Source organism: Pezoporus wallicus, unplaced genomic scaffold, assembly GCF_028554395.1.
Source record: "Pezoporus wallicus isolate ANWC-B61680 ecotype Strahan unplaced genomic scaffold, APGP_CSIRO_Pwel_v1 scaffold_11491, whole genome shotgun sequence".
Lineage (NCBI taxonomy): Eukaryota > Metazoa > Chordata > Aves > Psittaciformes > Psittacidae > Pezoporus > Pezoporus wallicus.
Genome location: NW_026642649.1, coordinates 619,387 through 630,498, shown reverse-complemented (window position 1 = coordinate 630,498; position 11,112 = coordinate 619,387). Strand labels below are relative to the sequence as shown.

General features: G+C 46.8%; 1 protein-coding gene across 2 annotated transcripts in view; it reads left to right on the top strand.

Moving 5' to 3' along the window:
* Nucleotides 1-1,875: 1,875 nt before the first annotated feature.
* Nucleotides 1,876-11,112, top strand: part of ELMO1 (engulfment and cell motility 1) — a 222,404-nt gene continuing 213,167 nt past the window's right edge. The window contains exon 1 of one of the 2 annotated variants that reach the window (XM_057431309.1): nucleotides 1,876-2,007. In XM_057431309.1, coding sequence (XP_057287292.1) covers nucleotides 1,930-2,007 — 78 coding nt within the window. In that variant the 5' untranslated portion in view covers nucleotides 1,876-1,929. The remainder of the gene's footprint in view (nucleotides 2,008-11,112) is intronic. The other variant, XM_057431311.1, reaches the window with a different exon arrangement.

Here is an 11,112-nt window from a genome sequence, read left to right as displayed (position 1 = left end):
CTCTTAATGGCCAGCAAGCCAGTTGTGTGCTTTAAAGTGTGTTTATTCCTTGTCGCTGTAACATCTACCAAATTTTCATGACATTGTTTAGTCTTTCCAGGCACTTCCTGCAATCCGGTCTTATTTACAGACCGTCCATTGTCTTATTTACTGCCTTGCGCCTCACTTCGTGGTGACATGTGATCCTGTCGGCATCACAGCTGGCATTGTTGGAAGTAAATTGCTGCGGTGTTAAAGTTCATAAATGGCTTTTACAGCGTGTGTTGAGAGCCCTGTGTGGAATGTAGCAGGGCTTGCAAACCTGGGGCACTGAGCCTTTTCAAGAGTAGACCAGATGGGACACAGTAAAAGGAAAGGTAGAGCCCTATACAGGAAGGCTGGACCAACTCATTTATAAGTAGTATGAGATAAGGGAACAAAACTTCTTAATAAGGGGATGGTTTGGTGGTGGTCTTCATGCTGGTCTGAGTTCTGCAGCTGGAGAAGGGTTGTTAGACTGGGGTAGTTGAAGCAGGAACCGAAGGTGGTCCAAGCCTCTTATTCTTTTTCCTGTACCTGTTGGTGGCTTTTGGGTGCCTGGTGCATTCTGCCAGCCCGTCTCTTGCTGTAGCTCTCTCAGGGGGTATCTGTGCAGGCTTGTGTCCGTGCTTTCACCACTTCCTTCTCTTTTCTGCTAAGCAGAAGTGGGACTGCTCCCGCTTCTGGGGGTTTCTGCAGCTTCTCTGGGTTTGTCACACGTGCTGGCTCTCAGCAGGGGAGCCGCTGTGCTCGGCACAGAGGATGAGGCAGAGCAAGCAGGAGCATCCCCATCTGCAGCAGGGCGTGTGGGTTCTGTGCTTGGGATCTTAGCTTCTTGAGTGGCTGTCCTGCTGGGAGAGGGGTGAGCAAGGCTTATGTGCAAGGCTGGAGAGGCTGGGAAACCTGCGTTGGTGTTGGGGTGGTTTGTTCCTGCTGTTTGTGAGCTTACAAACTTTGATAAGCCAAAAGAGACAGAACTCAAATTCTGCCCAACCCGAGGGCTCAGTTCTTCCCCTTTCCTCTGCTTCCCCTGAATTCGCAGCCTGAGCTGTGTGACATGAGATCCCGTTGATGCTCATATCCTTTGACGCCGATATTCATGTTCTTGCAGAACTATGATGCTTTCTGTAGCTGATTCTGTCGTTATGAATGCCTGCGATACCCTCGTGGTCTGAGATTTACCATAAGGAAGTATTTATATATGGGTACGTCTGGACCCGTTAGGTGAGGATGTCTCTGTGTGTGTATGTATATGTGGAAACTGCTGTGTGTTCTGCCTTCTTCCTGACATCCTGGTTGCTATAGTGCAGCGATCTATTTGTGAACACCCAGAAGATCATTGCTATAGTTAAAAGAAACAGTGTTTCCTGGCCACAACTTCCTCAGCAATCTCTTCTCCTGTTAAAGCACCAGGTTACAGCTTTAACCCATTCGGTCGCCCTCCCTGGGACTCCAGCAGCCCCGCTGTTAACCGGAGCTTCCTCCAGTTTGTTGCTTTCTCCGCACCAGCGTGTTTTAACAACATGTAAAAATAGTTTCTCTATTTAAATCTAATGCATGCCTGTTATTCACCGTGCGTTCCAGCGCTTCAGCCATCTTTCCAACAGGCTGCCGAGCTGTGCAGCGTGTTGTGGTGCTGTGTCCTGTGCTTGCTTCTCTAAGATGTGCCGTCCTGCTCTTCGCCGTCCACGCGCGCCTAGGTCCGCATGCACCTGCCCAGCCAGGCAAGCCGGAGGAGCCGAGGCGGCAGCGCTGGAGTTTGGGTCCGAGCTGCTGCGTTTTTGTTTGCCTTCATGTTTCATTCTTTGTATTTCCCCTTCTCCCTGCAGGTGTGAATGAGAGAACCTCACTGCAGCATTTTGGTATCCAGCGGTACTGGCTCCGAACAGCAGCAGCAGCAGCAGCGTCGCAATGCCCCCTCCTGCTGATATAGTGAAGGTGGCAATTGAGTGGCCGGGTGCCTTCCCCAAATTAATGGAAATAGATCAAGTAAGTGCCTGTGTTCGTGTGTGTTTGGCCGGCCTGCGTGTAAATAAGTTCTCTGCGCGCCTGTCTCTGCATTTGTCTGTACTTAGATGCACACGTATGTGTTTGGGTGCTTGTGTGGTTTCTACAAGGGGTGCAACCCTTTTCCTCTCTTCCTGCTTAATGGTTTTGCTGTGGGGTTTTTTTCTTTGCTTGTTCTTTTAAACCAGCTGCATCAAGAAGGCATTTACTGCCTGCGTGACCCACTTAACACTTCTGTGCCTGTGTTCAGCTGCAGAACTGGGGGGATGTTGTTACCTCTGGTGGAAGGTCGTAGCGTTTTTAGTCGGTGCTTTGTCTTTGGGGTAGGGTCATCCCAAACGGCTGCAGCAAGTGCAGGTTTTAGAACTTAAGCGGTGGTGCACTGTGAGCAGGAGGATGCCGCCTGTTCCGTACAGGACTCGCAGGGGTTGTCCTGTTTAGCTGGCTGTTTCTAATGCAGTGACCCTATGGACTGATTGGAGGCAGTATATAGAAGCTGTCAGATTCAAAAGGATGAATTAAAGAGTGTTTGTAGGAAATCTGGGATGTGTGGGGGGAGAGTTGTGGGGGCGGAACAAACCAAATCAAGTTACAGAAGTGCTGTGCTTTAGGTCCTGGACTTCTCTGAGGTTGTTTTTGTGGCCCATACATCCATATTAAAAGCAACCTCATTAATATTAAACAGCTTACCCATAATGTTTTGAAATCATACAGCTTGGTACCTGTTCGGAATAATTATGAGTCCTGGAAATAGTATTGAGAGTTCAGGGAAGCATTTCATAACACGCTTAGACCCTGGCGTATCGGGGGACCAAGCACATTAGAAAGTTCTATTGGAGAGGAGAAAATGGGAATTGATGCTGAAAATGTTTTCCTGAAATGGGGTCCTCATTTCTTGGTGCAGTGCAATCGTTTCCTTCTGGTTAACCCTTTGGTGGCACCTGCCTAGGAGATTCCTGCAGGAACTGTGGGGAAACGTGGTGCTAGAGGGTGGCTGGAGTAAGAGCAGTGTGATTTGTAGGCACTCTGGAAGCCCCTTTAGAGCGCAAGGCGATTCCCAAGCGGTTCTTAGCACTTTGGAGTTTGATTTCCAGACCCGCCAAGCTTCTCCATTTGCTGCGTTACGTTCCTTAGTAAGCAGATATCTACCGATACAGATCTCCTGCCTTCTGCAATGAAGGATGTTTTACTTTCTTATATAACAAATGTTCGGCACTGTGCACGCTGTGTTCGGGGAAGGATGCGTGTTAGTCACAATGAACAACAGCTTCTCGCTCCCGAGTACAGCGAGTACAAAAGTGAACAAATATGATGCAGTCTCCTTCCAAATAGCAGTAAAATAATACCAAAATGACTGGGTTTACTTTACAAAATGGCTCTAAGTAACTCTCAAAAAAACCCTTATCTGAATATTAGCTACTGCCCTGGAGCCTTGGTTTTACCTTTATTAGATGAGATGTAACAGGAGAAAAGAAAGATCAAAGCTGACTTATATTGGGTAGATCTCTTCCAACCCATCCTGACAAGTTGTCTGCAGGCTTTCTTGATGCCACTTTACAGGGAGGAGGAGGAGGAGGAGGAAGAGGGAAAGTAATGTTGAAAGTGAGAAGCCTAACAGCAGCCTGCTCCTGATGTGGGGAGAAAGGGGGGATGAAGTTTGACAGTCTCATCCCTCACCTTTCTGACATGGAAAACCATGACAAGAAAGGAAGATGGGGAAAGAAACGTCCCTTCCTAATAATACTGATAATAAAACCCTGCGCATTTGCCTTTTTCAGGGATGGGAGCGATGTGGGCATGAGCTCTGAAAACATGCAGGGTGATACATGCTTCTAAACACACAGCTCTGTCTCTGCTTCACTTAATTGCTAACTTTTCCCCAATCTGTTCCCTTTAAAACATCTATTTAGTTGAAGAGCTGTAGTGGAGGAGATGATTCATCTCTCAGATGGCTAGCTGTTGGAGATGATAAAGGGGAAGAGGCAAAAGGAAGGCAAACAAGAGAAATGACTTGCCCATTGACCAGACATTGCAGGCAGTGCCTGTCTCCCGGGTGGGAACTGCTCATTCAAGCACCATTTGACATATATTCATAAAATCCTAAGAACTTTGCTTCCTGTCTTTTTCCCCTTTCTGAGCCTTTACCATCAAGAACCAGATTTAAAAGAACAGCACTGTGCTATTACTTTAAAAAGAACAACAGAAACCCCCTCACTGCAGCATGATGCAAGTTCTTCCAGGGTTCTTGGGGCCATTCCAAATCCTGAATTACAAATACCATCGAAGAGATCAGGGGGAAATCTGGGTGTTTACCTTTTAGCTTGCTTGCTGTATACGCTTGGTCGCTATTTATAGGCAGTTGCACAGTATCCCAGCTCACCTGCTCTGTATGTGCATATTTGTGTTGGGCCTGCAAAGGGTGTTATTTTCCCACCATATGCTATTAAACTTTGCATTCAAAACTTCCCCTTTGGGTGCATGACTTGGGCCAGCCTGGACTTCATGAGGTGCAGCTTTTTATAGTTGAGGCTTCCCGTGACGTTTGTCAGCCTGGCTTCATCGGTGGCAGTTTTAACTTGAACCATGCAGAACTGGTCTCACTGAGTTGGGAGGCTCTTTGCCTGCACAATTAATGTACAATTAAGCGCTTTTTGGAGCTGGCCTCTGTGCCCAGCCTTCCCTCATTCACTGCCATGGACTGTTTGACAACTGCTTTTTCCCTGGAAAGTTGCTTTAATGAAGGAGGGCAGAACTGCACCTTATTTACTGCCCTCTCTGTACCAGGTGGGGAGCAATTAAGCTGCAGTAAACTTAGCAACTGGCTGTTGCCTGCAGGCATTAAAGCTGGGTTTTGTGCAAGCTAAAGTACTTTCTGCTTTCTCCTTGAGAGATGCACTTGGCTGAATTCACTTGCTCTCTTCCAGGATACTTCTGTGGGGTTGTGTTTTCGTTTCCATCACTTTCCTCAGTTCTAAACTTGGGAAATAGCCTCTACCTTGCCTCCCCCTGCAGAAGTCCCTGCTGGCAGTATTAGTGCTGTGGTCAGAATTGGTTGTTCATGAAAAGATTTGATTATGACTTTAAGAGCGGAGGTCTAGTGATGATCTTCCACTTATAAATTGTACTGTCATGTCAGGGGAGGAATGGGAATGGGTTGGTGTCTGAATTTGCATTGGGATCTTATTGGGGAGGTTTTTGGGGGTGCATTGGTAGATGCTGACTGTTCACTTCCCCAGTCTTCTGGCTGATGATTCCGGAAGATGTTAACAGTAGAGCTGCAGGGGCTCTGCACACGTGAAGCAGGATGCTGGCTCGAGTGTCCACTCCTGTTTCTCCCAGGTATAGCCCATTTCGTACGAGGACGTTGTTTCTTGTGCTGAGCTGGAAATTTGCATGCGTTAATTTGTGCCCATTATGTATAACTCATCCTCAGCTGTTGGGTTTTTTCACAGCACAAATTATTTTAGGTAAGCCAGTGCTGGGTTAGGTTACCTGGATACTCTGGATTTACAGCTTCGCTGTTCCTGCTGCAGGGGAAGCAGCTTCCAGGAGAGGCACAAGACGGGTATTGGGGGAATGGCTTTAAACTGGAAGAGGGTAGATTCAGAATAGACATTAGGAAGGAATTCTTCCCTGTGAAGGTAATGAGAGACTTATTCAAGGGCAGGTTGGACACAGGGGCTTGGAGCAAGCTTCTCTGGTGGAAGGTGTCCCTGCCCACGGCAGGGGTTGGAGCTGGAGGAGCGTTAAGGTCCCTTCAACACAAACCGGCCTGGGATTGTGTGAAATTTGGGTACAATAACTGGTTTGATCCCATTTAAATCCACTCCTGTGTATTAGCACAAGTTGTACTAACCCCAGATTTCTGTACACTACCAGGGTGAACTTGCTCACCACTGGAAGGAAACACTGTTCCTGCAGAAAGGAACAGTTTGTAATTAAACTTGGCTGCGCCGTCTCTTCCTCCAGGTTTCCTTTTATCCATGAGATCATTAAATAGAGATTAAATTAACAGATGTGAATCTTTGCATTAGCCAAACTAAAAAGGAAGGAAAGAGAAAAAAGCTGTTTTCTTTTTGAAGCACACACCGAGTACAGCGGGCAGGATTTACAGGAGCAGTGGCAGGTGACAAGTTCATGTTGATGCAGCATATTGGAGGCACCACGGGCTGGTTTGCATTAATGCTTTCTCTAAGGTTTAGATTCGATCAGTAAGTTCATCGTTTAAGAGTGTCTTTCAAGTTGTCTCTTCTCTTCTGCTATAAATGTCCTTGTGCTGTCGTTTTCCTCCAGAGAGGCCATTGTACTTCACCGCACGTGGAAAGGAAAGCAGGCAAGATTCTTCTGAAGGGAACTTGCAAACTGTTTTGGGTTTCAGACCTCAACCTGGACCCTTGGGGGTTCTTAATTGATTTAGCACAGTGTTTCTGAGACTGTGGGGAGAGATGGAGTTCAAAAGGGATTGTGAACTGCTTAATTAGAGGAAAGAAAGTGGCACATGGCTTTTTAATGGAAGCGGAAATAGAGCCAGGAGGCACTTGAGTGTCCCAGCGTTCCTGATCTCCAGCATAAAGGAGAGTCAGGAAATAATGTTTTAGGGAAGGGATGAAACACTTCATTCTCTCCTTGAGGTTTTTTTGCTGTTTAGGTTTTTATGCGGGTTTATTTTCTGGCTCTGATTTTGTTATCCCCATATTGGTCTCCAGAGCCTCCCCACTGGAGCCTGAGTTTTGCTTCCTGCAGCTGATGGTACTGAAGGTGAAGGCTGAACATGACTTTTAGATGGTTGCATCCATAAAGGTTCTTAGGAAACAGCAGGTATCTCATCTCTTCAAAGTGAGTTCTGCTGTGTCTAAAGGAAGTGTGTAATGATGAGATTCCTGGAGTTAAAAACCAATGATTTAATTACAAGGTGCTCCATTCACGTTGTGGCCAGCTGGAGTATCCAGGCGCATCTTAGGATGAATTATGTTCTCCTTGCAAATTTCAGAATGGTGTATTTACCGGCTTGAGATTCTGGGGTTTGACATGCACAGATTGTAGTACAAAAGAAAGTAATACTAACCAACCCCCCCCCCCCATCAAATGCTTGTGCCTTCACATAGACTTTTCTCCCCTGGCAGGCCAGCAGCGTGTCAGTCCTGAGCTGTGGGTTTAGGGTTTCTTCATTCAGTCTGCAAAGGAATTCTCACCTAATAAAGTGGCCCAGTGAAGAGCCACATCTTAAAGCCCCACTTTGTATTTCAGACTGTATTTTAACTGTATTTCAGATATGTGGTGCGAGTGTGTTGCACGCAGACATGCTGTAATCCACTGCTGTAGGACCCTAGGGTGCTTTATGATGTGTTATTTGGTGTTGACCTGGCCTTGGCTGGGTTTTATGGCCTCTGTTACTGCAGTGTTGGGGTGTCCCCCTTCTTCAGGTACTCCCTCCCTCTGGTGCACCCCTGAGTTAGGGAAATCCTCTTTTCCATCTTCTGCAGATGCCCAATGCCTAATAAACAAGTCTGGTATCACTAAGACTCTACTGGAGTCAATGCAGGGACTTGTTCCCCAAAGTGGCTCAGAGCAGGCTGAGGAAGCCCAGAGCTCTCTAGTACCTTCCTTACAGGAGAATTCCTTGCTTCTTACATCAAGAGGAGCCATTGGTGAAGTAATGAGTTGAGGACCCAGGTGTCCCAGCATCTGGTGCTTGCCACCGGGCAGCCCTGCTCCTGTTTCTGTAGCCCCGGGTGTGTGGCCGTAACAGATGAATCCTCCACTGACTGTGAAAAGAGGTGGTTTTCTGTTTTTTAATAGCCATAAAAATGACTTTTGCACTACAGGCTTTGCTGGTGGAATGGTGGCATTAATTAGAGACAGAATGGTGTATTTACTGGCTTGAGATTCTGCTTTTTGACAGATGCACAGACCAAGAACAGACTTTTTTGTTTTAAATGCGGAGTGTTTTCCACTAACAGATGTGCTGCATCTGCTGTTTTTCTCTGATAGGCTTGATAGGCTTAAGGACAGCAAGGGTTAAGGGTTTCCTTGTTGCTTGTCATTAAAAGGTGTCAGCCAGGGAAAGCATAACCCAGTCACTGTCAGAAAACAAGGGGGGGAGGCTGGGGGGAAAGGAGCAGCAGTGAATCTCAGCTGGTCATTTAAAAAGGGAAGGAGCTCTTCCCTGTGAGGGTGCTGAGGCGCTGGCACAGGGTGCCCAGAGAAGCTGTGGCTGCCCCATCCCTGGCAGTGTTCAAGGGCAGGTTGGACACAGGGGCTTGGAGCAAGCTGCTCTAGTGGAAGGGGTCCCTGCCAGTGGAAGGGGTCCCTGCCCGTGGCAGGGGTTGGAGCTGGAGGAGCTTTAAGGTCCCTTCAACACAAACCAGGCTGGGATTGTGTGATTTTTCACTAGTGTAGGGAAGGAGATTGGATAAAAGGGGAGGACACAGGCAAAAAAACCTAAACCCAAGAATAAAATGCACAAACCCTTCATTTCAATGAAGGAAAAACATTGAAATACTCTAGGGCTGTCTGGTTGTGAGGAGCTCTTTGAAGTACACTCATTAATAAGGTGAATTTGGCTTTTCAGACCTGTAATTGCAGCAAAGCTAGTGTGTAAATTTCCATAAACATCATTTAGTGAGGATTAAAATAACAAAACCATTGCAGCGAGTCCGTTCTTTCTGACATCAGGCAAAAAACAAGCACATGTCCTTAGAGGGCCTGCAGAGAATGGGAATAGGCTTTTTCCCTCATCTGTAGGGGGAGTGCAGCCCAAGGGATGGATCGGAGCTGCAGTTTACTAGGATTGCAGTGGTAATAATCTGCATTACTGAAGATCCAGTGTGGTTTGCCTTTTTTAAGTGGCCCTTACAGGTTCCAGCTGGTTTGTTGTGGTTTCGTTTAGTTTTCTTTCCAAGTTTTTAATTGCAGGTTATAGTTATTATAGTATATAGTAATGGAAAGGTGGTGTGGAATAGGAAAAGGGAGAGGGAGATGTGTAGGACTGGGTAAGGACATAAAAGCTGATGGTGTAGAGGATTTAGGAAGTAGCTGTGTCCAATGTCCCCAGTGTTTAGATAACTGCCAGTGGGGTTGTTAAAGTGTCTTTTTGTCATAGTTCCTGATGGCAAACTGTAGTTCCTATGAGAAATAATGGGCGGGAGAGGCAGTTACCCTTTCTGTCCTCTGCTGTGTCAAATCTGTTTGCTGATACCAGTTTGCTTTACATGAAAGGAATCAATATGCCAGGTAGAAGTTTTGTCAAAATAGGTAAATGGTGGAGCGGGACCTGCAGTAGCATCCTGGGGAGGGAGAAAGGGTGACAGCTTAGCAGCTGCACACCTGCAGACTGTATGGCAAATCAGTGTCATCAGCACCACCTGTGCTTCCTTCCCCCTTATCCCTCCCCAGAAAGGAGGTGGAGAGGTGGAAGCAGGGATTGCTTTCACAGAGGCTACAGACCCGCTCAGGGAGGAGGACAGGAGGTCAGACCGGCTGAACATGAACCTCAGGGATGCAGACTGAGGAACTGGTTGGGCTGAGAGATGGGGAGGAGGAAAACACTCTTTTTCTTTCCCATATCATCTGCCTGATCTGCTTCCCAGGCTGGCTATGGCTCCGGCTGCTGCAGAGGGGAGCAGTTCCATGCTTGCCTGTTCTCTGGTCATGTAGGTACACAGCGAGCCCGGGGAGGGGATTAACCCAGGTGAAAGCTGTTTATTGTTTTCCTTTTATTAGGCCAGTCTTTAGTTTGATCCCGTTCCCTGGTGTGGGTTATCTGGGTGGTTCTGTGAGCACAGTGATGGCAGTGAAAGAGGAAGGATGGAGAGCGAGGGCTGAAGCAGTGTGTTAAGTGGGGACAGGATCTTTTCAGCAGATGCTTTCGTTCATGTTTGACTAAAGCAGTCTTGTGTTATGCTTGGTTGAAATGGGTTTGTGTTATGGTTTTGCCTGTTTATAAACTGGCTTGGTTGACTTGCCTGTTGAAATAACAACTCCTTTCCTGACCCTGACCTGACCAGGGAGTCCCGGCTCTGGCCTTCTGGCTGTGATGCAGTTCGGAAAGCAAATCCAAGGTGAAAAGTAATTCTCCCTCTGCATAACAAAAGCTGCTGCTGAGTTAATGGTTAGCCTAATCGTGTTCTATAGACGTTCAAGGGAAGCAGCTTGTTTTGACAACGCTGTTGGTGTGTGGTGGGGTTTGTGTATTTTGTTTGCTTTTAAAGGACCCGCTGCTTAGTGGGAGCGAGTAGAGAGAGGGTCCTGTGCAGCTTAGGTGATACAGGGGGTTCTCACAAAGCAAAGCGTCTGTGTGACACTGTGTAGTCCCTCAGTGTTGGGGAAGGAGGGCTCAGCAGTCACCCAGCTGGTGGAATCCGGTCTGGGTTTGTTTTTTTTTTTGCCATGCAACTTCATCTATGTTTTGGGATCTAAAAATGCATTTTCTGTTAGCCAGCAATGTTCTAAGAACACTTGTGTGTGCACCCTGTGTTTATAACAGCGCTAAGAGCGTTGCAACATCACCAAATGAAACTGTTCCTTCTATTTTAGGACCCAAAGCAGCAGAGCTGTTTTCAGTCAGCCCAAATGCTTGTGCTGGCAGATGTAGAGAATAAAGCAGAACTGATACATGTGAGATCTTAACACCTTCCAGCTGGTGTTTTATCGGAGGGGAACTTGTGTATGTGTACTTAGAAGAGAGGATCAGTGTCATCATCCTGCCATAGCTGAAAGGGACAAAAGAAGGTTTAAAACTACTGAATGTCTTGCTTCAGATGTCATGCCTGGAAAATGCTCATGTTGATGTCTAAATCTTGTGTTTCTGTGGGGTAATGGGATGCCGTGTACACAAAAGACCCTTTGATTTCTCAGTTGAGAAGCTGAGTTGATGCCATATGGGCTAATGTTGACAAAAAGGGCTGATAATGCCATCATGCTGGTGTGTAGAACTGCTGTTTCTGTGGAGTATCAGACCAAAGCAGCAGGAAATGATGGGGTCCTATCAAACTTGATATTAACAAATGAAATACTACTGACTTGTTCTGTTCCTTGCGGTGTTGGAACCATATTTTAAGAGCTCAGGGCTTGCTCCAGTTTGGTGAT